The sequence below is a fragment of the Apium graveolens genome, chromosome 6, assembly GCF_009905375.1.
Source record: "Apium graveolens cultivar Ventura chromosome 6, ASM990537v1, whole genome shotgun sequence".
NCBI lineage: Eukaryota > Viridiplantae > Streptophyta > Magnoliopsida > Apiales > Apiaceae > Apium > Apium graveolens.
Window position 1 is genome coordinate 8373959 of NC_133652.1, and position 27521 is coordinate 8401479.

The 27521-nt window shown below is 35.9% G+C and overlaps 3 protein-coding genes across 3 annotated transcripts; 1 reads left to right on the top strand and 2 right to left on the bottom strand.

Annotated features, from left to right (window-relative positions):
• Positions 1-7066: 7066 nt before the first annotated feature.
• LOC141664512 (uncharacterized) lies at positions 7067-7837 on the bottom strand. The gene has a single exon (XM_074470467.1). The coding sequence runs from the start codon at positions 7835-7837 to the stop codon at positions 7067-7069; it is 771 nt and encodes a 256-aa protein (XP_074326568.1).
• A 12939-nt stretch (positions 7838-20776) lies between these two features.
• Positions 20777-21943, top strand: LOC141664513 (uncharacterized). Its single transcript, XM_074470468.1, has one exon. The coding sequence runs from the start codon at positions 20777-20779 to the stop codon at positions 21941-21943; it is 1167 nt and encodes a 388-aa protein (XP_074326569.1).
• A 124-nt stretch (positions 21944-22067) lies between these two features.
• LOC141664514 (uncharacterized) lies at positions 22068-26726 on the bottom strand. The gene is made up of 4 exons (XM_074470469.1): positions 26543-26726; positions 24723-26173; positions 22520-24155; positions 22068-22258 (listed from the first exon to the last, which is right to left on the bottom strand). Exons 1-4 carry the CDS (start codon positions 26724-26726, stop codon positions 22068-22070), a joined length of 3462 nt encoding a protein of 1153 aa, XP_074326570.1.
• Positions 26727-27521: the final 795 nt, after the last annotated feature.

The window sequence follows — 27521 nt, forward strand, 5'->3', positions numbered from 1 at the left end:
CCTCTCCATATTTATACTCTGAAACCCCTTCTTCACCACCATAACTCCACTCTCTTGGTCTTTGGAAGTGTTCCTCTCCTCCACGTATACCATCATTCACATTCCTGAATGAGGTCCCTCCATTCGAGAACTACCCATCATCCCCATTCTATATCATCCCCATTCTATTAGCAGACATTCCCTTGCCAAATATAGAAGAATCGACATGATGAGAGACACGAGGATATTCCATAGCAGGACCTGTAAAATCTCCATAACCAGGTCCTCGACCACCAGGCAGACATGTGCCCCTCATAACACTTCTTCTTGCTCCGCTACCCCTCACATTCCTGGTGCTTCCTCTTCCCGCTCCACTACCTCTTTCTGCATTATCATTCATAGGCCTCTTCTCTGTCTCATATTGAGATTGAGGTTGGACTTGGAATTTCTTTTTATATAAGGAACGACCATCTTCCATAAAGCATCCGAAGAAGCAAATTCTACCGTGCAAGCTCTTCCATTAAAAATGTATCGGTTCATTCCTTCTTTGCACAAGGCTGCAACAATTGAGTCATAAAACTCAACCTGACAATATCCTCTGGACTTACCATTAGCTTTCTCATCGAAGAACTTAATCTCTTCAAGCGTCCCATATTTAGATGAGACACTTTCGATTTCTGTATCAGTAGTCCACCAATGTAACTCTCCAACAAGGAGAATAGTCTCACCATTATCTCCAGTTGGCCTAACTGGGTTATCATTGGATATAAAATGGTGATTCACATTTAAATTATCATTTGAAACATTAGGTGACATCTGTGGAATACTTGTGTTAGGATCAAGGAAAGGCACATACTCATCAGCAACTTTACACAACGTATTAGAAGGGTAAATGCCAATGCTAGTATTCACCGCACCATTAGCAGATGGACCTGGCGACTTAGACAGATGAAGCTGAAGAAATCCCACATTAATATTGAGGTCACCGTAAAGTAAAGTTCATCACACATATCATCTTCGTCAATCACTTCATTATCTGCACCACTAGAAGAAGGACCTTGCACCTCAAACAGCTGAAACTTAATTCCCTCTACAATATTGAGATCATCATAGAGCTCATCATAGTGACCAACACCTTCATAGTCTAATTGCTTTTCAGACTTCGGATCCATTCTCACTAATTGAAGAGAAATAAATGTAAGAATATATAAGGAACACCTAATTAAGCCAAGACAAATAGAACCAGAACAAAAGCAACATGAGATGTAAGAACATAGTTAAGTTGCATTCAAACAAGGAAGCTTCATTGTGTTACATCTCAGTCGCTGCATTTATAACTATTTGTGTAATTTTTTTCATATTTCTTTCTGTTTGATTGTCAATCCATGAAATGTTCAGGTATTTATCATTTTTATTCTCCATGTATATGTTACTGGTTTATTTATGTCAATATTTAATTCATATAAGTAAGGGTAAAACTAATTTAACAACAATTGAAACTAGTTTGTAGCACTTTAAAATGATAGGTAAGGAATTTCAATATTTGAACCCTACATTACCGTTAACGAATTGAGGAAAGATATACAGTAAATTTGAATCCTAATTTAAGGTTCAATAGGTTCAAATACTAAAATTTCGCCATGCGTATATGAGTTGTGATTACAAAAAATGACATATATAAACCACGAACACATACATGGAGAATAATGACACAATACCATAACATTTCACAAACTGACCATCCAAAAACAAGAATTTATCAATATATCTCTAATACAAAGAGGTCAATTCATATTTAAAGCTTATTCAACAAAAGAAGAAATATTAAATTGTATTTCCAAGTAAAAAGATACATTAATGTTTACGTAAACATCTCAAGTAAAACAACAACATAGAGCATATACAACAGATCAATAAATGATACAAATATCCTCATGGTGCATAAACGGGTGTATACAAAGATAGATGCCCACATCTCGAAATTAAAAAAAACAGACAAGAACTTATCCACATCTATCACATACAAAGAGGTAAAATTCAAATACACAGCTTATTCAACAAGAATAATATATCAAATTATATTTATAAGATACAATCTATGCACAAGCAACTCAAGTAAAACAACGCTAGAAGTTTGTACAACATAATAAATGATATAGACATATGTTAAGTAACGAGTCCCTTTAAAATATTAAGTTAGCTAGTGATAAATAGGTCGAAACAAAGAGAAGTTTGTACAACCAATAAATGATATAAATATATGTTAAGTAATCGGTACTCTAAAAGACTAAGGTAACAGAGGACAAACAAGTCTAAACAAAGATAGATGCCCATATCTTGAATTTACAGAAACTAAACAAGAAAATGTTCAGATCTACATACAAAGCCGTAAATTAATATCAAGCAACAAAAATAGCATGATACAACAAAATAAATGATATAGATCTCCACATGATGCATAAACAGGGCAAAACAAAGATACCCCCTCATCAAATCATAAAAAGAACACAACCCACAAAGGCACATAAAAAAAATGAACAGAAGGGTGAGAAATTACCAAAATTGAGTGAAATGGCCAAGATTTTGTACAACTTGTCTCTCATAAATACAAGGGGGAGAGAAATGAAGGCTGCTAGCTGTTTCTTGCTTTGAATATATAGATACTGTTTCTTGCTTTGAATATAAGATATAGATGATTGTATGTATGTGTATCTGGTTTTGCTCATATACTGCAAGGTGGTGCAAGAGTGGCAAGAGAGTGTTTTGATAAAAATGCCTGGGAGTGGTACTGGTATTTATACTACGTGAGCTAGTTAGGGTTTGGGCCAGGTTTCGGGTTTAATAAGCTTTGCATCATTTGTTCATATTTAAAAATGAGGGCCTGCCTAGCTTTATCTTTTTATTTTGATTACATCTGATATTCTTTAACATCATGTATACTATAAGAATAAATTAAATGTTGGGTGATAATGATGACATCTTTTATTCATTTTCTTTATTTGGTAAAAATTCAAGCCAAATTCATTTCTTATCTTGTAACCGTTTCTTATTTTCCAAATGACATTCTAATTTGACCGGGTTATATTAAAAATTGAAAAATATAACATTAAAGGAAAATACTAAAATGAGATTGTTACACATACTTTAAATTTTATTTAATTGACATATTCAATTGAGATTTTAAAGATTTTTCTAAATATTACAGATACGGTGTATTTGATCCGTATTTAAAAAAATTCATTGTAATTTGGTGAAAACTCAATTGAATCCAAAAATATTTTATCTTTCACAATTGGGTGATGAAAGGTATTTTTCATGAGAATTTAAAATATTAAAATTTTGATTCGTAGTTAATTTAATTTTTTTTAGAAAATAATAAAAAAATTGATGAGCGTAGATATAAGTAAATTGATAACTATTGAGCTATAGTTGGGCTTGGGCTAGGTACTTGCAAAACAGACTTTTGCATCACATATGTGACTTGTTTAAATTGCAATGATATGACTATTATTTTCTCTCTTACTTCAAGTCTAGGGATTTGAGAGTCAGATTTTCCTTTGAAGGTTCTAGTTGACATTTATTTACTTTTCGACCATTCATCTTTCTATTTCTTCATTTTCTCTTTTTTATATAAGTTTTTTTCTAATAAAATCAGGAACTAATTCTTTTTCAATGAGAACTTGTTGAGTATATTGTTATCAAAATTATAAGTTGTACCCATTTTTTTGAGATATTAATGTGTGATGTCTTGACATTGTTGTGTATCTTATTAAGGGTTTCATTAGTTCTCCTAAGAAATATTTTATACGATATTTTGGAAAATGTATTACACCTGGGACATTAGTAGATGGATATTGTAAAAACTCATATTTAGCACCAAAAAGTTGTTCAAATTTTGAAGGTATTTGTTACATGTTACTCTAACTAGATATGACAAAATAGGTTTGGATCCGAATAACCGAATTGAAATTCATGAAACCGTGATCCGAATAATGAAATCCGATAATTATCCGAAAACCGATTTAAACCAATTCGAAAAATACCCGAATCGAAAATTTAACCGATCGAAATGATCCGAGATATAAGATCCCATTATAAATTGGAATTGATTAAAACTGAATAATATATTAAGTGAACCGAATATGACCCAAAATAAGCAAAATTTATAATTTTTACAATTTTATATTTATGATAACATACTTATTTAATCATATTCTTTTATAAAAGTACATTATATTATATAAAAATACTAAATTAAATAAAAAAGATATTTTTTAAATCTCAAAAATTAAAAAAATAAATAAGTTATGATCCGAAAATATCCGAACCGAACTCAATCCGAACAAAATTTTGTCTGATCTTAATCCGAATTTATCCGATTTTAATCCGAATTAGACCCTAACCAAATCACATCCGATCCGATCCGAATGGTCTGCAAATATATCGTAATCCGAAAGTAGATCCAATCCGAAACCAAACCGGTTATTCGAATTGCGAGGTCTAACTGTAACCTATAGTTTTGAATATTAAGCTGCAAATCACACTTATGTAAATTTCAATTGTGATAATTTCACATGTGGTGGTTTTGAATGGCTACGGATGATATGGAGGTGAATTGTGATGTTACTAATTTCATAGTTTGGTTGCATTATATGTCATTTTAATACTTTGTAGATTAAAAAATTTAGATATTATACGTGTTAAGCATCTAAACCTATTTGTTTAGATTATTTAATATTTCACAATCAGATTTTAGTTGACATTTCAGAGTTTTATTTCAGCTCGATTTCAATATTTTAATGATTTTTTTCGCTTGTTCGTCGAATTTTTTTTAAAACTCTAAACTTTCTTTCAAAAATTAAACTACATATACTAAAATTATAAAGATATAATTATTTAAGAAATATATAAACCTAATTTTATCACATTAAATGTATTTTGTAAACAGTAAGTTCGCATCTTTTTATGCTAAAAGGTATTATTAAAAATTAAACTATTTTTTCTCAAAAAATTAAAAATTTAACTTTTATCATGTCATGTCATTTTTATTAATATTTAGATTCTTGTATTCCTGTATTACAAACAATTAATAATATCAAAACAAGTATTTTTATTTTTGAATTCAAATTCTTAACTGTTCAATTTTGCCAAGATATATATTTTAACATTTTTAAATCACGAGATGATTCGAGATCCAATAATTGAAGTTCAAATTATAAATACAAATAAAAAAATAGATCTAAACCTTTTTTTATGACCCCTATGCCATTGCAACTTTCTAAATATAAATTTCATTTCTTTTTATGTTCCACATTATAATATACAATTATTTCTCTTTCAGTTTAAATTTATTGAATTTAATCTATGGACAATAAAAAGGTTTTAATTTCATAGTTTTAGTTTAATTCTGAATTGAAGTATTATAATATATAAAGGTTTTATCTTTTGACTTTAGCTTTATTACTTATGAGATAATTTTATTTTTCTTATTTCAATTTATTTATATTTAATTTATTATCAATCAACTACATCCTATTTTTAAGTAATATTTTTTTTACAATTTAGTTTGTTATATATAAATTAGAAATATTATATGACATAATTAAATTATAAATATGCAAAATAAATTTATTGTTAAGTTCACAAAAAATATGCAAAAAATTTAAATTACTCATACACCATACTAACTTATCTTATAACTAAGACCCGTGACTCTTAGAATACTGATCCAAAGACTAAACCATTATTTGTTGGCAGTCCTAAATTTAAAATGATTTATTAAAACTAAAAGTGATATCAATATTGTTTTATTAGAATATATTTATTTATAATTAAATATGATATTTACCTTTTTATTTAAATATTGTTGTATATTGTGTTGGATCAGTTCCCTTTTGTGTAGCACTACTTGGCCTTTTTGCTTTAGCCTTAACTCTGTTCCCTTTAGCCCACTCTGGCTCGGGTTCTTCTTGAGCTTCTTTGGTTGCCTGCTTTTTCTTAGATGTTAACCTCAGCTTCTCTTCCTTTTTGGCTTCAACAAACTGAGGGTGACCACTCATCATACAAATCTGTTTTCCATGTCTATAAATTCTTGCCATCCTTCTCTTGAGTATAAAGTCCTTGATAGTCTTGAAGCTATCAATTGATCTGCCCAACAACTTCATTTCATCAAGTCTAGGAGGTGAATAGGCTTGGTCCATTGGGTTTTTTCTTGAGAATTTGGAGGAATGATTTTTAGGCTTCAAAACCACAATGGACTGTTGTCGCTTTTCATAGAAGATTGACCTATTTTACAATTTCCTAGCTTCATCTCTTCTAAAGTAATTGACTTCAACTATGTAGAATGCCTCACAGATTTTGCTTGATTAGCGGTTGAACCAAATACTTGAGCAATCATGTCATCAATCTATTCTCTCCGTTCTTTTATCTTGAGCTCAGCTGCTGCAAGATTTATAAGATCAATGCTATCAAAGGATGGTGTCTTTGAGATAGTAATAGCTGGCACTATCACTTTGTTGACTTGAATGTGCACATCCTTCTCCCCCTTTTTGTTAGCATCAAGTAAAATAGGGTTTGAAGTTTTAGCAGCCACTAACTGTTATAGGAATTGAGCCTGTGTTTCTTGTCCTTCCAATATCTTGGCTACAAAATGTTCAAATTTTGAGAGTCTATCAGTGAAGGCCTCAAATTTTCTTGCCAAATCATTTTCTTTCCTAAGCTTGAGCTGCAATTCTCTCATAGTTGACTATGGAAGCTTATGTTCAATCTTCTCATTCAACTCTTTCTGAACTGCCTCAATTGCATTCTTCATGCCATCCACATCTTGGGGCTGTTTGAGATTTTGAATTTTCTGTAATTGGAGAGACTCAAGATGGGCTTTTAGCTGAACTTTGGTGCTAAAATATAGAAGATTCGACATGATGAGAGACACAAGGATATTCCATAGCAGGACCTGTAAAATCTCCATAACCAGGTCCTCGACCACCAGGCAGACATGTGCCCCTCATAACACTTCTTCTTGTTCCGCTACTCCTCACAGTCCTGGTGCTTCCTCTTCCCGCTCTACTACCTCTTTCTGCATTATCATTCATAGGCCTCTTCTCTGGCTCATATTGAGATTGAGGTTGGACTTGGAATTTCTTTTTATATAAGAAACGACCATCTTCCATAAAGCATCCGAAGAAGCAAATTCCAGCGTGCAAGCTCTCCCATTAAAAATGTATCCGTTCATTCCTTCTTTGCACAAGGCTGCAACAATTGAGTCATAAAACTCAACCTGACAATATCCTCTGGACTTACCATTAGCTTTCTCATCGAAGAACTTAATCTCTTCAAGCGTCCCATATTTAGATGAGACACTTTCGATTTCTGTATCTGTAGTCCACCAATGTAACTCTCCAACAAGGAGAATAGTCTCACCATTATCTCCAGTTGGCCTAACTGGGTTATCATTAGATATAAAATGATGATTCACATTTAAATTATCATTTGAAACATTAGGTGACATCTGTGGAATACTTGTGTCAGGATCAAGGGAAGGCACATACTCATCAGCAACTTTACACAACGTATTAGAAGGGTAAATGCCAATGCTAGTATTCACCGCACCATTAGCAGATGGACCTGGCGACTTAGACAGATGAAGCTGAAGAAATCCCACATTAATATTGAGGTCACCGTAAAGTTCATCGCACATATCATCTTCGTCAATCACTTCATTATCTGCACCACTAGAAGAAGGACCTTGCGCCTCAGACAGCTGAAACTTAATTCCCTCTACAATATTGAGATCATCATAGAGCTCATCATAGTGAACAACACCTTCATAGTCTAATTGCTTTTCAGACTTCGGATCCATTCTCACTAATTGAAGAGAAATAAATGTAAAAATATAGAAGGAACACCTAATTGAGCCAAGAAAAATAGAACCAGAACAAAAGCAACATGAGATATAAGAACATAGTTAAGTTGCATTCAAACAAGGAAGCTTCATTGTGTTACATCTCAGTCGCTAGATTTATAACTATTTGTGTAATTTTTTTCATATTTCTTTCTGTTTGATTGTCAATCCATGAAATGTTCAGGTATGTATCTTTTTTATTCTCCATGTATATGTTACTAGTTTATTTATGTCAATATTTAATTCATATAAGTAAGGGTAAAACTAATTTAACAACAATTGAAACTAGTTTGTAGCACTTTAAAATGATAGGTAAGGAACTTCAATATTTGAACCCTACATTATCGTTAACGAATTGAGGAAAGAAATACAGTAAATTTGAATCCTAATTTAAGGTTCAATAGGTTCAAATACTAAAATTTCGCCATGCGTATATGAGTTGTGATTACAAAAAATGACATATATAAACCAGGAACACATACATGGAGAATAATGACACAATACCATAACATTTCACAAACTGACCATCCAAAAACAAGAATTTATCAATATATCTCTAATACAAAGAGGTCAATTCATATTTAAAGCTTATTCAACAAAAGAAGAAATATTAAATTGTATTTCCAAGTAAAAAGATACATTAATGTTTACGTAAACATCTCAAGTAAAACAACAACATAAAGCATATACAACATATCAATAAATGATACAAATATCCTCATGGTGCATAAACGGGTGTATACAAAGATAAATGCCCACATCTTGAAATTAAAAAAAACATACAAGAACTTATCCACATCTATCACATACAAAGAGGTAAAATTCAAATACACAGCTTATTCAACAAGAATAATATATCAAATATATATTTATAAGATACAATCTATGCACAAACAACTCAAGTAAAACAACGCTAGAAGTTTGTACAACAGAATAAATGATATAGACATATGTTAAGTAAAGAGTCCCTTTAAAACATTAAGTTAGCTAGTGATAAATAGGTCGAAACAAAGAGAAGTTTGTACAACCAATAAATGATATAAATATATGTTAAGTAATCGGTACTCTAAAAGACTAAGGTAATAGAGGACAAACAAGTCTAAACAAAGATAGATGCCCATATCTTGAATTTACAGAAACTAAACAAGAAAATGTTCAGATCTACATACAAAACCGTAAATTAATATCAAGCAACAAAAATAGCATGATACAACAAAATAAATGATATAGATCTCCACATGATGCATAAACAGGGAAAAACAAAGATACCCCTCATCAAATTATAAAAAGAACACAACCCACAAAGGCACATCAAAAAAATGAACAGAAGGGTGAGAAATTACCAAAATTGAGTGAATTGGCCAAGATTTTGTACAACTTGTCTCTGATAAATACAAGGGGGAGAGAAATGAAGGCTGCTAGCTGTTTCTTGCTTTGAATATATAGATACTGTTTCTTGCTTTGAATATAAGATATAGATGATTGTATGTATGTGTATCTGGTTTTGCTCATACACTGCAAGGTGGTGCAAGAGTGGCAAGAGAGTGTTTTGATAAAAATGCCTGGGAGTGGTACTGTATTTATTTTTTTATTTTGATTACATGATATTCTTTAACATGGTGTATACTATAAGAATAAATTAAATGTTGGGTGATAATGATGACATCTTTTATTCATTTTCTTTATTTGGTAAAAATTCAAGCCAAATTCATTTCTTATCTTGTAACCGTTTCTTATTTTCCAAATGACATTCTAATTTGACCCGGTTATATTAAAAATTGAAAAATATAAAATTAAAGGAAAATACTAAAATGAGATTGTTATAGATATTTTAAATTTTATTTAATTGACATATTCAATTGAGATTTTAAAGATTTTTCTAAATATTACAGATACAGTGTATTTGATTCGTATTTAAAAAAAATCATTGTAATCTGGTGAAAATTCAATTGAATCCAAAAATATTTTATCTTTCACAATTGAGTGATGAAAGGTATTTTTCATGAGAATTTAAAATATTAAAATTTTGATTCGTAGTTAATTTAATTTTTTTTAAAAAATCATAAAAAAATTGATGAGCGTAAATACAAGTAAATTTAGAACTATTGAGCTATAGTTGGGCTTGAGCTAGGTACTTGCAAAACAGACTTTTGCATCACATATGTGACTTGTTTAAGTTGCAATGATATGACTATTATTTTCTCTCTTACTTCAAGTCTAGGGATTTGAGAGTCCGACTTTCCTTTGAAGCTTCTAGTTGACATTTATTTACTTTTCGACCATTCATCTTTCTATTTCTTCATTTTCTCTTTTTTATATAAGTTTTTTTCTAATAAAATCAGGAACTAATTCTTTTTCAATGAGAACTTGTTGAGTATCTTGTTATCAAAATTATTAGTTCTACCCATTTTTTTTGAGATATTAATGTGTTATGTGTTGACATTGTTGTGTATCTTATTACGGGTTTCATTAGTTCTCCTAAGAAATATTTTATACGATATTTTGAAAGATGTATTACACCTGGGACATTAGTAGATGGATATTGTAAAAACTCACATTTAGCACCAAAAAGTTGTTCAAATTTTGAAGGTATTTGTTACATGTTACTCTAACTAGATATGACAAAATAGGTTTGGATCCGGATAACTGAATTGAAATTCATGAAACCGTGATCCGATCCGAGATCCGAATTATAAAATCCGATAATTATCCGAAAACCGATTTAAACCAATTCGAAAAATACCCGAATCGAAAATTTAACCGATCGAAATGATCCGAGATATAAGATCCCATTATAAATTGGAATTGATTAAAACCGAATAATATATTAAGTGAACCGAATATGACCCAAAATAAGCAAAATTTATAATTTATACAATTTTATATTTATGATAACATACTTATTTAATCATATTCTTTTATAAAAGTACATTATATTATATAAAAATACTAAATTAAATAAAAAAGATATTTTTTAAATCTCAAAAATTAAAAAAATAAATAAGTTATGATCCGAAAATATCCGAACCGAACTCAATCCGAACAAAATTTTGTCTGATCTTAATCCGAATTTATCCGATTTTAATCCGAATTAGACCCTAACCAAATTACATCCGATCCGAATGGTCTGCAAATATATCATAATCCAAAAGTAGATCCGATCCGAAACCAAACCGGTTATTCGAATTGCGAGGTCTAACTGTAACCTATAGTTTTGAATATTAAGCTGCAAATCACACTTATGTAAATTTCAATTGTGATAATTTCACATGTGGTGGTTCTCAATGGCTACGGATGATATGGAGGTCAATTGTGATGTTACTAATTTCATAGTTCGGTTGCATTATATGTCATTTTAAGACTTTTTAGATTAAAAAATTTAGATATTATACGTGTTAAGCATCTAAACCTATTTGTTTAGATTATTTAATATTTCACAATCAGATTTTAGTTGACATTTCAGAGTTTTATTTCAGCTCGATTTCAATATTTTAATGATTTTTTTCGCTTGTTCGTCGAATTTTTTTTAAAACTCTAAACTTTCTTTCAAAAATTAAACTACATATACTAAAATTATAAAGATATAATTATTTAAGAAATATATAAACCTAATTTTATCACATTAAATATATTTTGTAAACAATAAGTTCGCATCTTTTTATGCTAAAAGGTATTATTAAAAATTAAACTATTTTTTCTCAAAAAATTAAAAATTTAACTTTTATCATGTCATGTCATTTTTATTAATATTTAGATTCTTGTATTTCTGTATTACAAACAATTAATAATATCAAAACAAGTATTTTTATTTTTGAATTCAAATTCTTAACTGTTCAATTTTGCCATGATATATATTTTAACTTTTTTAAATCACGAGATGATTCCAGATCCAATAATTGAAGTTCAAATTATAAATACAAATAAAAAAATAGATCTAAACCTTTTTTTATGACCCCTATGCCATTGCAACTTTCTAAATATAAATTTCATTTCTTTTTATGTTCCACATTATAATATACACTTATTTCTCTTTCAGTTTAAATTTATTGAATTTAATCTATGGACAATAAAAAGGTTTTAATTTCATAGTTTTAGTTTAATTCTGAATTGAAGTATTATAATATATAAAGGTTTTATCTTTTGACTTTAGCTTTATTACTTATGAGATAATTTTATTTTTCTTATTTCAATTTATTTATGTTTAATTTATTATCAATCAACTACATCCTATTTTTAAGTAATATTTTTTTTACAATTTAGTTTGTTATATATAAATTAGAAATATTATATGACATAATTAAATTATAAATATGCAAAATAAATTTATTGTTAAGTTCACAAAAAATATGCAAAAAATTTAAATTACTCATACACCATACTAACTTATCTTGTAACTATGACCCGTGACTCTTAGAATACTATCCAAAGACTAAACCATTATTTGTTGGCGGTCCTAAATTTAAAATGATTTATTAAAACTAAAAGTGATATCAATATTGTTTTATTAGAATATATTTATTTATAATTAAATATGATATTTAACTTTTTATTTAAATATTGTTGTAGATTGTGTTGGATCAGTTCCCTTTTGTGTAGCACTACTTGGCCTTTTTGCTTTGGCCTTAACTATGTTCCCTTAAGCCCACTCTGGCTTGGGTAACAGGCTTCTCAATTTTCTGTTGAGCTTCCACTACTAAAAATATGGGATCAGACATCGGTACTGAACCGATGTTAAAAAAAAACTGAACCGATGTCTTCGCGTGTGATGTTAAATGTCATCAGGCTTTGACATCGGTTCACAGCCGATGTCTATTACAGTGCTATACATCAGTTTTAAGAATAATTCTGATGTATTTGCAACAAATTTCAGCTTATGTTACAGTATTTGTAGGTGAATATGAGTATATTATGAGGTATTTATCCATTAAAATATGAAACCTACAAGCTCTAAAAGCCATTTATTAAATTTTTTTCGAACAAACCGATGTGAAATGCTTGATCAGACATCGGTTAGATTAGTTGCCCGATGTTAGATGTTTGATCAGACATCGGTTAAATTAGCCCCTGATGTGAAATAATGGATAAGACATGGGTGTTATTCACAAAACCGATGTTAAATCTTTTTGTTTAACATCAGCCAATTTCTCTAACCGATGTTATTTGACTTAAAAAACATTGAGTTTTTTTCAGAACCGATGTCAAATGACTAATTCACATCGGCTTTTTTAGTTCTTTTTCGTTTAATATTATTTTGTATGATGTCTTTTGTACATTATTTACATCGATTTACATGTACCATTGTGATGTTAATATTCTCTAAATTGCATGCCATCCTACATCCACAGGAAACCAAAATAATGCAATATCCTAACAAAAAACATCCAAACGGAAACATAAAGGTACTCATCCAAATTACAAGTCTAATACCAAAATATTACTCATACCATACTATACATACATTTCAAATAAAATACAAGCATTCCATTAGCCAACTCATACTATACTAATTTTTAAGTACTAAAAACAAAAGCAACTTGCTCTGTGCTGCTGTACCAGAAACTCACAGCCTCCTTCCTCTTCGACCACCCATTCTGCGAGTGCTATCAGTTTGGATTGGAGTAACATCCTCCAATTTCTCTAGCCCCTCATCTTTTGAACAACATGCAGTAATCAATTTAGGATGGCAAAAAGTCATTTCAGCAATACCAGAAATACATTTATTCTGAATAAGTTAAAAGTTCTTGCCTTTCATAATTTAGCACTGGAGACCTGCAACGCCATGGTTATCCAAACCTGATGCTCTGCTCATAGCATCAACTGGCTTACTTTCAGGCCCAAGTAAGCTGTCCCTGTTGGTAAAGTTTGACATATTCAAAGTCGACTTCATCTGGTTAACTTTTGATCTCAAATTTGCAAGCATGTCCTTCCGCCGATTCATCTCCTTGTCTGACCTGTGGACAGAAAAATAAAAATTTTAAAATCCAGACTCATTTTTGGGACAATAATAGCGGAAGAAAAATTGGCAGTTAGCACTGAGATAATTTGAACATTGATATATTCAGACCCACACACACATGTAAGACACTTACATGTGTCTGATATATGCATATATATATATATATATATATAGCTATTATATATGCTAAAAAGGGAACAAAAGTGTAACAAATCACGATAACATCCTGCTTCAGGAATCAGACAGTCGACATTAAATTATATTACTCAATCTCTATTTAAGTTAAGTTACACATTAAGCTGCACTGCAGCCTAGTGGTCGCTATAATCTGATATCTTCTGTCTTTGTGCAGTTTTCTATTCTCTAATTGTTTTAACTGATAATTTGAAGAGGTTCTGGCACATTATAGTGGCTTGCCTACTTATATCGTAATGTTCTAATTATCATCTTGCATTTTATAAGAATTAAGTCATTTGCTTGCTGACAATTAAATTGTAATATGGGTACCCCTCTATGGCGCAATGGACCTCTTCATTCTAGAGAAGAACCAGATGAGTTGGAGTACAGGCTTCAAAGAATGAAGGCTATATATATGAAAAATAAAGAGGCAAAGGTGCTAAAATGGAAGCAGAATCATAGTGTGGGAATAGTCACTAGGGTTGCTCCTGATACTGCTTCCCAAAAGGGTGTTCGTGATGCTTTTACTACAATCAGGGAAACCTGAAGACCCTTGATGAAGATATGAGTAATATATCAAGTTCTGGCTCCGTAATATCACCTTCTGAGAGTTGTGTGCATCTGGGAAGTGCAGATGCAAGGAATTTGACAGGTCGGGTGACCATTCATTTGAGTTTATTCCCTCCTCTGGATTTTAGCCTAGTACTTACAGGATTAACACCACGGCCTCTAATAGCAGATCAAATGCGAGTTGCATCATAAGCCTCCTCATATGTAAAAAGCTCAAGATCAGTCAACCCAAGGTTGCAATAAAAGAGACTTGAGTTGGAGAAGCAATCCTGACCTCCTATATCTCCATCTGATTATAGTAAATTAAAAAAGAAACCATCAAACAAGCAGCAACTAGAGGTCCCAAATTGTATTTATCTCAGATATATTGAATAATCTAACCAGACCGTCATAGTGAGTGTCGAACATACATTTGACTCTTCCTCTCAAATTTGACAATCACATTTGAACTCTAAAATTAATTGTGTGATTCCTCTTAAATTTGACACTCATATTAAGATAAATATAAGGTTATAAAAACATTACAAGAACCTTGTTAGATGGTTTGTAATCCTTTAGAACGTGATGAGAAAGAGGGTGAATAAGATAGTCCTTCTCAGGCTGAGTATCCTGTTTCTGCACCAGAAATGCCATGCTCTGAATCACTTTCTCTGTAGCTATAGCTACAAGAAATATGTTATTCGGATGAGTACAATAATACAATATATATGTACACACTTTGATATATTACCTACATTTTATGCTTTTTCACATATTTTTCCTCAACAGACTTTGGAGTTTTTCAATTTGGATAAGTATTATCAATATACTGCCCCTCTCTTAGCAATTATTGCACCTCGCCATAAAGAATATCATTCTCTAAAAGCAGCATTCTACTAATTGCAGTCATCTTCTCAAACAATAATTTGGATAAATGGCGTCTTTATATTTTCTTCAAGAAATCTGTAAAGTAGAGAGAAAAGAAAATGCTATAATTAATCACTGACTAAAATTCTGAAAAACATGTCAGAACATCTTAACCGCACTACATATCAAACCCTATGAATATCAAGTGAATAAATCATGCATCTATACCTCTATAAACATACAAATTTCTTAGATTCACACATAAAAAGTTAAAACACCTTACCAGCATAGATTTATCCTTGCTAACTTCTTGAATAGAGCTCCCTGTAACAACCTAGAAAAACTTAACATTAATAATGCGAATAGGGAAATCTACAAAATAGAACCGAGAGAAAAAGTGAAACATAGAGAATCGGAACAAGAGAGAAAGACGGTAAAAGAAGGGGAGAAACATCCAACTTAACCAACTTTATATATAATAATATTAAAATTTACCAAACCAATTTTGAAACTGAAACTTAATCGAACGATATAGGGCTCCTTTCAAGCTCCAAAGCTACTATATAAGTCTAATTTTACCAATTTGAAACTCGATTTGGTGCTTGATTAGGTCCAATTTCAGTGTCAATTTTGTACTAGTTATAAATTAGGGTTTGTGAGAGGGAGTGGTGAGAAAGGAAAGAAAGAGCAGAGAGGTGAGGGAGAGAGTCAGGTGAGAAAGGAGAGAAAGAGCAGAGAGGCGAGGGAGAGAGTCAGAGTGTTTGAGAGAGAGGGGGGGAGAAGGAGAGAGAGAGAGAGTTGCCGTCGTCGATGTTTGAGAGAGAGAGTGAGGTTGTGAGTAAAAAGAGGGAAAGAGGGGAGATAGATCTGGAAATGGGGAAATAAAATAAGTAAAGGGGAAACAATTTTTTTGGTAAAAGGGGGGGAATTTGTGTACCAAAACCGGGGAAAATTGACAAGTTAATTTCAAATTTTTAAAAATTGGTCATAGACAACGGCTTATAAAAATGACCGATGTCAAAGTTAAAATATGGATTTGATAGTTTTTTATTTGTGAACATAGACAACGGTTAGTATAAGAAACTGATGTCAATATTCTCATTCAACATCGATTAATTGAAAACTGATGTTAAAAATTCTTTTAACATCGGGTGCATTACATACCGATGTCTAAGCACCGATGTCGTATGCACTATTTCTAGTAGTGTTCTTTGGTTGCCTGCTTTTTCTTAGATTTTAACCCCAGCTTCTGTTCCTTTTTGGCTTCACCAAACTAAAGGTGACCACTCATCACACAGATCCATTTTCCATGTCTATAAATTCTTGCCATCCTTCTCTTCAGTATAAAGTCTTTGATAATCTTGAAGCTTTCAATTGATTTGCCCAACAACTTCATTTCATCAGTTCTAGGAGGTGAATAGGCTTGGTCAATTGGGTTTTTGCTTGAGAATTTGGAGGAATGATTTTTAGGCTTCAAAACCACAATGTACTACTGTTGTTTTTTCATAGAAGATTGACCTGTTTTACAATTTCCCAGCTTTATCTTTTCCAAAGTAATTGACTTCAACTATGTAGAATGCCTCACAGATTTTGCTTGATTAACAGTTGAACCAAATACTTGAGCAATCATTTTATCAATCTATTTTCTCTGTTCTTTTATCTTGAGCTCAGCTGCTTGCAAGATTTATAAGATCAATGCTATCAAAGGAAGGTGTCTTTGAGATAGTAATAGCTGGCACTATCACTTTGTTGACTTGAATGTGCACATCCTTCTCCGCCTTTTTGTTAGCATCAAGTAAAGCAGGGTTTGAAGTTTTAGCAGCCACTAACTGTTGTAGGAATTGAACCTGTGTTTCTTGTCCTTCCAATATCTTGGCCACAAAATGTTCAACTTTTGAGAGTCTATCAGTGAGGGCCTCAAATTTTCTTGCCAAATCGTTTTCTTTCCTGAGCTTGAGCTGCACTTCTCTCATAGTTGACTGTGGAAGCTTCTGTTCAATCTTCTCATTCAACTCTTTCTTAAGTGCCTCAACTGCATTCTTCATGCCATCCACAACTTGAGTCTGTTTGAGATTTTGAATTTTGTGTAATTGGAGAGACTCATGATGGGCTTTTAGCTGAACTTTGGTGCTGGCATCTGTAGTGACTTGAATGGCTGACTGAGTTTGTCTGATTAGTTTGAACATGTTTGATGTGAAGTAATGATAGATGTAATACTTCTGAGCATCCATTCTGGAGTTTATGTAGAAGAACTAGGGCCTTCATCTCCCCTTAAGTTGGTGCCACCTTCATCATCAAAATCATCTGGAAACTCAGAATCACCATGAGATCCAAAGTTTGAGTCCACATAATCAGCTGTAGGAAGTAGAGTGAACAAAGCATCCTTAGCCCTTTTTATAGATTCTGTTGTGTATAATTGATTGAGTGTCCTTTCAGTCTCCTCATTGCCCTGAACATCCAATGTTTGGTAGGCTGTAATAGGGTGAGTAAATGTCTCAGCATCTAGGAAAATAGAATCTATAAAAACTTTGTATTCTTGTAAATATAGACTTTTCCTTTCAACCTCATTGACATTCATTGACTCACTTGCAATGGCTTTTAACCTTATCTCTCCTGAACCTGTCTTTCTCTCATAATCTCTCTTTTTTTATATACAGGGCTCTCCATGACTCACCACCCTCACACACTCACCTTCACTATCTAAGGCGGGACTCCGCTCTTTCTCTTTAGCCATGCTGGAAGAAATAAATCATCTGCACTTGTAATAGATTTAGATATACCAAGTTGTACAGTGACATTCAACGGATGTGAAATATCAGTTGAAAGTGTAGTTAGAATTATCAACGGATGACTGCTGTGAAGTACATCCGTTGAAAGACAATCACTTCTCAACGGCTGATGAATATCCGTTGAGGAAGAAGAAATAATGAAAATAGGAGTTGAAACTATTGTTGAGTCTGTGGAGATTGATTTTAAGTTTTGTTGCATAGACACTTGAATAGTTTGAGAAAGAAATGGCATGTGATCCAACAAATCATCTATAAGATGATGATCACTTGCTTGCGATTTTGGCTCCTCCATGAATTTGAGAGATGGAGAATCAGGAATTAATGTTTTGATCATATCCCCATCTAGAGAATTTGTGGGAGAATTTTGTGTGTGTGGTGTTTCAATTGTGAGAGAATTTGGCTGTGACTCCATATTTATTGGAGCCACATCAATCTGACTTTGAGAAGGTGTATTAACTGAGTCTTTGACTGCAATTGGCACTGTGTGTGCACCTTGTGACTCCCCCATTGGTTTAGCCTTATTCATTTTAATGTAGGTTTATGTTCGATCAGTGTCCCTACCCGAGTGTCCGTACCCCTTTTGTTCTCTATTCTTGGAGAAGAGCCTGTTTCAATAGTTGCACCCTTTTGGGAGGATGCATAAATAAGGTTATTTACTTTTGAACAACTACGGAGACTATAGTGTGGTTGGTTTAGGTGACACTTGCCTCACACACCTTATCCAGGAGCTTCTTTAATTTTCACCCCTTCCGTCACCAAGCTCACTACCCTGTACACTCCCCTTAAGGGTTGTGGTAGTTTTTAGAACTGGTGTCTTTTGAGAGACACTAGTGGTTGGTTTCTTTGTTTTGGCGTGTAATCTTCTACTACTTTTTATGTTTTAGAAAGGGTGGTTACTTGACATATATCTATATCATTTATTTTGTTGTACAAGTTTTTGTTGCCATTTTACTTGAGTTGTTTGTGTAAAGATTGTATCTTAATTATACATATAATTTAATATATTATTTTTGTTGAATAAGTTGTGTATATGAATTTTACCTGTTGCATGAACTCATATTAAAAACTATTTAATTTTGCCAAGATATTTAAACATTTTTAAATCATGAGATGATTTTATATTCAATAATTGAAGTTCAAACTATAAATATAAACAAAAATAATAGATCTATACATTTTTTCACAATTTATGACCTTTATTCGAGCTTGCTAAATATAAATTTTATTTCTTTGTCTTTTGTACATTATACATTTATTTCTCTTTCAATTTAAATTTATCGAATTTAATCTACCGACAATAACAAGGTTCTAATTTTATAGTTTTAATTCAGTTTTGAATTGAAGTATCATAATATATAAAAATTTTGTCCTTTGATTTTAGCTTTATTACTTATGAGATATTTTTATTTTTCTTATTCACTTTATTTATAGGTAATTTATTATCAATCAACTACATCCTATTTAAAGTAATACTTTTTTAGAATTTATTTTGTTAAGTAATACCTCCTCGTACCTTTAACTGGAAGTCTTACAACCCCAACAACATCTAATCCATATTCTGTCACAATCAGGAAGAGATCTTTAAAGACACCTGCAGCTCTAAAATTTCTCTCATGACAGGGTGACATTATGCACCAACAGATTTGTACCATGAAAGGAGAACATAACAAATGCAACAAGAATTTGGACCAGAATATACTAATACTAAAATAGAAGCTTAACATATAACTTCTATATAAGAGGAGGATCTTTAGAAAATAATTTTGCCATGGACGAGAAAATACTTTACAAATATAAAGTGCAACCCATCAATATTCTTGTAACTAAATACACCTTGATTCGCCTAACGATTCCTAATGACAAAATGAGCAGTCACATACTCACATACAGCACCTTAAGGGCTTTCACCCAGCTTGGAGGCCTCTAAGATACCTAGTTTCTAAGTACCTCAGTATACAAGCAAATTAATAAGCATGAAACTTTACAGATTACTACCCCTGGCTTTACATCATAACTGCAGAATTTAAAAACTTTAAGCTTACAGGAAATAAGTAGTCACCAAAACAATTTCTGCACCTGGAGGGTTGGAATAGAGATGAAATTTACGAAAACCTATACAAGCCAACAAATTTGCAAAACATTGTAACATCAAATATGAATGGTTAACAACATAACATCAGATTCATACATGGATATACACATATAGCACAATAAGGAAACATTACCATGTACGTCATAACCTCGAAAGTGAGGATAATGCATTGAAGGTAATAAATTATCAATGGGGCAAACACTAAAATTAGTTATTTATAAGAAAATACTCCAACAAAAACACAAAGTTTATAATGTATTTAAAAAAATATTTCGAAAGATAGTGTAGGACGTGCACCAGGGACTCTTTTAATAATTTCTGGTATGCACTGATTTCAGTTTAATCCCAATAGAAGTTTTTATTCAGAAATCTCTACAGTTGTGTTCTATAATCAGTTTAGTCTCTACATTTGGTATCAGATCACTCTATTCTTTATCTACATGACTCACATCTCATTGGCATACAAGATGGCTGAGTCGAGCAAGCACAAGGAAGGGCAGATTGGGTTGAGTTTTCCCATGCTAACAAAGACAAATTATACTGCTTGGGCAATAAAGATGTGGATATTTATGCAAGCACATAGCGTGTGGGAAGCAATCGATCCCAAGGATCCAAAGGCTGCTGTGGAAGACAAGATCGACAAGCGAGCTTTGGCTATGATCTATCCGAGTATTCCAGAGGAATTGATGTTGACGCTTGCAGAATGGAAAACCGCAAAGGACGCCTGGGAGGCAATAAAAACGGTGTCACTAGGGGCTACAAAGGTCAAACAAGCAAAGGCTCAAACACTTAAATCTGAATTTGAATCTTTAAATATGAAGGACACAGATCAATTAGATGATTTCTGCATGAAATTAAATGGCCTGGTTGCGAGAATCAGGGCACTTGGAGAGACTATTGGAGAAGAATACGTTGTGAAAAAATTGCTAAGGGCGGTGCTTGCCAAATTTCTGCAAATAGCGTCAGCTATCGAGCAATTTGGAAATATTAAAACTATGTCGGTTGAAGAAGTAATAGGCTCGCTAAAAGCTCACGAGGAACGACTATCTAGTCAAGGTGATAGCAAAGAAGAACAACAACTCCTTTTGACCGAGGAGGAATGGTCACGACGTGAGAACAACACTGGAAAGCTCCTGCTTACACGCGAGGAATGGTTGAGAAGGTCGAATAGAGGTGGGTCTCAGGTTGGAAATGACCACCGTGACAGAGATAATCAGGATGGTCGAAGACGAATTGATAGAGGAAAACTAAAATATTTCAACTGTGGAGCCTATGGTCATTTTTCCATTGAATGTAGAAAACCAAGGAGGGACAAAATACAACGTGGAGAAGCCAATCTAACACAAACATATGACGAAGAACTTGCACTCTTAATGGCCATGAATAATGAAGGTGCAGACGACATGATTCTCTTGTCTGAAGGTGCAGGCTCGAACACAAAAACCTTGGAGGAGGACATCTGGTATCTAGATAATGGGGCAAGTAACCATATGGCTGGGTGCCATGAAAAATTTCAAACTCTGGATATAAAAATGAAGGGGCAGGTTAAATTTGGCGACGGATCTCTAGTACAAATCGAGGTGAAGGGCACAATAAGAATTGTTTGCAAGAATGGCGAGACACGAGCACTATAGGATGTGTATTATATACCCACACTGAAGAGCAATATTATTAGCCTAGGTCAGCTTTCTGAAGAAGGAAATCGAGTGGTATTGGATGGAGAAAACTTGTGGGTCTATGATAGTTATGGGAGGCTGATTATGCACATAAAACGCTCTCCAAATCGTCTCTACAAAATACGCATTGAAGATACCAAATCATCTCCTTGCTATCAAATTGTTTCCCATTGTCAGATATCAGCTTGTAAGGGATGCCATAGCGACATACAATAGCCCTGTATACAAACTCCCTGAGCTTTTTCGCTGTGATAGTGGCTAGGGGTTCGGCCTCTGCCCACTTAGTGAAATAGTCTACCGCAACCACCGCATACTTGACGCCTCCCCTGGCCTTCGGGAGTTCCCCAATCAGATCAATTCCCCACATGGAGAAGGGCCAGGGGCTCATGAGGGATGTGAGAGAGGCCACGGGGTTGTTGTAATAATTGGCATATCGCTGACACTTATCACAAGCTCGGGAGAATTCAAAGGCGTCTTTTTTCAGCGTTGGCCAGTAGTAGCCTTGACAGAGGATTTTCTGAGCTAGAGAGCTACCCCCCGAGTGATTGCCGCAAATGCCCTCGTGTACTTCCCTTAGGATGTAGTTGCATTCCTCCCCATATATGCATTTGGGAAGAGGAACACTGAACCCTCTTATGTATAGAATCTTGTCGTATATCACATAGCGGGCTGCTTTGTATTTTATCCTCCTTGCCTCGTTCTTTTCGTCCGGAAGTGAACCTTCTCTTATGTATGCTAGAATAGATGTCATCCACGTGGGGCCGAGCTCATTACTGAGGCTGCCCACCTCGTGCTCGGGCACACTAGGTTGCCTCTGTATATCAAGGGGCACGGTCCCTAGCAAAGTGCTCTCGCGGCGTGAGCCGAGCTTAGCTAGCTCGTCCGCGCCTTCATTCTGCCCACGCGGGATTAGTTCCAGCCTCACCTCGTTGAATCTTGCGATTATCCTCTGTGCGCACTTCAGGTAAAGCTCTGTTCTCGGCCCCTTAGCTTGATACCCCCCGTTTATCTGATAGACCATAATTATGGAGTCACTAAACACATTCAAATTCTCGACCTTCATTTCCAAAGCTAGCTTGAGACCGTTGATCAGGGCCTCATACTCATCATCATTGTTGGTTGCATGAAAGGCCAGATGGGTCGCACGTCTGATCTTGTGCGCCTCTGGGCTGATTAGCTCGATTCCAGCTCCTGCTCCATCATCATTAGAGGCACCATCCACATATAGGCTCCACCATGCGGCACTATTTTGTCTCTCCAGTCCAACTTCTTCTGTGCTAGGTATAACAACAAGGGCTCCCGGCTCCACTTCTTGATGTGGGGGAAATTCTAGCACAAAATCGGCCAGGGCTTGGCCTTTGATCACAGTCCTTGGCTTATAATCCACCTCGAATTGGCCGAGCTCAACCGTCCACTTCAACATTCGACCAGAAGACTCTGGTTTATGCATCACTTGTCTGAGGGGGTAGGAGGTTCGCACTTCTATCTTATGTGCCTGAAAATAGGGCCTGAGTTTTCGGGAGGCCAGGATCAGAGCATATGCTAGCTTTTCGAGGCTTGTGTATCGAGTCTCGGCATCGGCTAGCCTTTTGCTCACATAATATACCGGGAGCTGGACATCATCCTCCTCTCGGACTAATACCGCACTTATTGTAAAGTCGGAGACAGCCAAGTATAGGGTCAAAGTTTCTCCTGCCTTTGGGTTGGACAACATTGGAGGGCTGCTGAGATGCTTCTTTATATTCTGAAAGGCTTCCTCACATTCTTCGGTCCACTTAAAATTCCTCCCCGCTCTTTTAATTGCTTTGAAGAACTTTTGGCATTTATCGGAGGATTTTGAGATGAAGCGATTCAAGGCAGCCACTCGTCCCGTTAAGCTTTGAACATCCTTCACTCGTCGAGGGGATCTCATCTCGAGTAGGGCTTGTATCTTGGCTGGGTTGGCCTCAATGCCTCTATGGTTGACAATAAATCCCCAAAACTTCCCCGATTCAACCCCAAACACACATTTCTGGGGGTTGAGCTTCATTCTGTACTCCCTTAGGATCTGGAACATTTCTGCCAGGTGGCGGACATGATCCCTCGCTTCTTTCGACTTCACCAGCATGTCATCTATATAGGCCTCCATAGTCTTCCCCAATTGATGCTTGAACATCTTATTCACCAGCCTCTGATAGGTTGCCCCCGCATTAAGGAGCCCGAAGGGCATCCCGATGTAACATTAAAGGCCCCGATCAGTAATAAAGGAGGTGTGCTCCTGATCTGGCCCATACATGGGGATTTGGTTATATCCCGAATAAGCATCCATAAAACTAAGCAATGCGTGCCCAGCCGTGGAATCAACCAGCTGGTCGATTTGGGGTAGAGGAAAGCTGTCCTTCGGGCAGGCTTTGTTCAGGTCGGTGAAGTCTACACATGTCTTCCACTTGCCATTGGGCTTCTTGACAAGCACGGGGTTGGCCAGCCACACGGGGTAGAAGGCTTCTCTCACAAGTCCTGCCTTCATTAATCTATCCACTTCTTCTCTGAGGGCCTCTGCCCTCTCTCCACTAATCGGCCGTCTCTTTTGCCTAACCCCCTTCTTTTTTGGGTCCAAGTTGAGCCGGTGGCACATGACATTTGGGTCAATCCCTATCATATCAGAGTGTGACCATGCAAAGACATCCAAATTCTCCCTTAGGAAGCGGGCTAGATCCTCTCTCAAGTTAGGACTTAGGTTAGAGCCTATTCTGAGTACCTTGGAGGGATCATTTGGGTCTACCAAGATCGGGATTGTGTCCTCTGCGGCCCCAGCACTCTCGACCATTAGGGGCATTCTCGGGTCTAAATCTGCTAGAGCCTCGCTAGATTTTCCCATTCCCGTGATTGTCAAACCTTCCGCATCCTTGAGCTTGGTCTGGTGAGCTCGGGCCGGATTTATCCAGCGTTCAGAGGTTGCAGTTACAGTATGAGTGATTCCATCGGGCAGGTCCCTAGTGATTGTTGTTTCTTTGTGTGCCCATTTCCCTCTCCTAAGTCTTGCAGCGATTTGTTCTGGGCTCTCTTCTTCATCACTTGCTTCCTCTACAATCCCCTCTTGTATCAACATGATGGGCTGAGAGGCTTCCATTAGCAAGGCCCCTGGGCGTGGTTCCACGTGAATTCCCATGTGCTCGAAGTAGTGCTCGGGCAACTCCTCAATTGAGATCAAATTACAAGTCTCGTGGCCCTCGGGACGTGTTCTTTTCCTGCCCTCTGCCTCTTCCATAGGGACGTCGCACTCACCTGCTTCAGCTATCTCCCTTGAGGCACTTCTTGACTCGGCCGCCTTGAGTGCCTGGTTGTAGCAGACTCTGGATTCGTATTGACAACTCTTCAAGATGCCTACCCCCGTGGGGGTTGGGAATTTTATCGTCATATGATGGATCGAGGTCACCATCCTCATCGCCCTCATAAGGGGTCTGCCCACTATAACATTGTAGGCACAAGGCTGGTCTAACCCTATAAATATAGCGATCTGGGTGTCCACATGAGGCTCCTCTCCTATGGTCACCGGGAGCCGAATTGTCCCTTTCACTCCGATCGAGTTTCCCGTGAACCCGTACAGGTGCCCACCTGTTGAGGTTAATTCTCTATCCAATAATCCCAGTTTTTTGTAGGAATCATAAGTCAACACATCAGCCGAGCTCCCGGTGTCCACCATTGCTCGGTGAACATTCACCGTCCCAATCTTCATTTTTATGTCTAGGGCATCGGTATGAGGGTAATGCACCCATTTTGCATCATTCTCCTTAAACACGATATCATTGGCCTCCCTTTCAAAGAGCTTCGGGGGCCTTTGGCTTAGATGATTGATGTTGGTGAGTGGCTTATCCTTTGCTTCCCGGGCATATCTGTCCATCGCCTTCCGGCTGTCTCCACCAATGTGAGACCCGCCTAGAATAATATGAATACTACCAGCCCGAGGGACCCTTTCTTTGTCTTCTGGGGGTGGAGGAGGGATGGTATGATAATCCGTCCTGTGTCTTCGAACCTCCTTGACAACCCACTCCGTAAGCTTCCCTTGTCTAATCAAAGTCTCGATCTCATCCTTTAGTTGTCTACAATCAGCTGTATCGTGTCCGGTGGCCTCATGGTACGCACAATACTTCGAAGTGTCTCTTTTATTGTATTCTGTGAGAGGAGTTGCCTTCCTAAATACCCCCTTCCCTACATATGTAGCATATATGTGGTCAATAGAGGCTACCAGAGGGGTGTGTGTCTGCCATTTGCTTGTATAAGGCCTTCCCGAATCTTTAGTGGTCTCTTTGCCACGGGCAGACTTTTCGGGCTCGAACTACGCCGATACGTCTTCCTCCTCTCGTCAGGGCTTGAGGATCGGTCCCTCTTGTCTCGATAGCTTTCGCTGATTTTCAGCTCTCTCATCGATTTCTCTACCCTCTTGAAGGGTTCGGCTTGCTCATAGAACTCGACCAAGGTCCTCGGCTCACTCGCTTGGAGGTTCTTCCAAAATTTCGATCCTTCTTTCAGCCCTGCTATCAAGAAATTTTTGATGGTCTCCTCACTGGCTCCTCTCACCTTGGGGACCTCGGCGTTGAACCGATGAAAGTATTCTGCCAAGGGCTCCCCCTCTCTTTGCTTGATGTTGGCTAACGTGGCCACAGGAGGCGAATAGTGGAGGGTCTACTGAAATTATCTGACGAACAAGTCCTCCAATTGCCTCCACGTTCTTATGCTTGCCGGTCCCAATTTGGAGAACCATTGTTGGGCACTACCTCTGAGTGATGCCGTGAAGAGTCTGCAGCGGGTCATCTCCGGCACCTGATAGACTTCCATCTCGGTGTTAAATTGTATAAGGTATTCCCCGGGTCGGCTTCGCCATTGAATAGAAGGTCGGGGTTGTGCCTAAACACCCGAGGTAGGGGGGATGATCGGATAGCAGCCGTAAACGGAGAGGGGGCAGCCGATGCAGGGGGCCCTCTCTTCTCTCGCTCCATCTCATCTAAGATCCTTCTCAGGTCCCTTACTCTAACAACTTCTCCTTCTCTGTCACCACCCGCATTACTCGAATGGTGTGAGCCCTGAGGTCGTTCGTGGCGTCCCCCTCCTCCAGTTCGCGCCTGCGACTCCTCTTCACGGTTGTCTCTGCGTCTACGTCGTTCCTCCCTCCTGGGCGAGGTGCGTTGACGTCTTTCCGGAGGGGTCGCTGCCCGTTCCCTTTTCGAGCCTCTCTGATCCACGGGCTCTTCCTCTTCTCTCTCCTTCTTATAATTCTCCAATTTGAGCCTGAGGTCATGCTCGCTTAGTTTTTTACCCACTCGGTCTAGCACGCTAGTTGACCTTGCCTCAGATGAAGCTGGCTTCTGCCCCGATCTCATAGAGATCTGGCTGCCCCGCTTATCATGGTCTCGGGGTATATCTTCCTTTTCGTACGATGTTTCTTTCTTCTGCTTGGTCTCGGTTGCCACGTCATCAAAATCGTGGATCAGCTTCTTCTGAGGGCCTTTGCCCTTCCAGCTACGCTGTGAGACCTTGAGGCGGCGCGCCTTACGCTTGG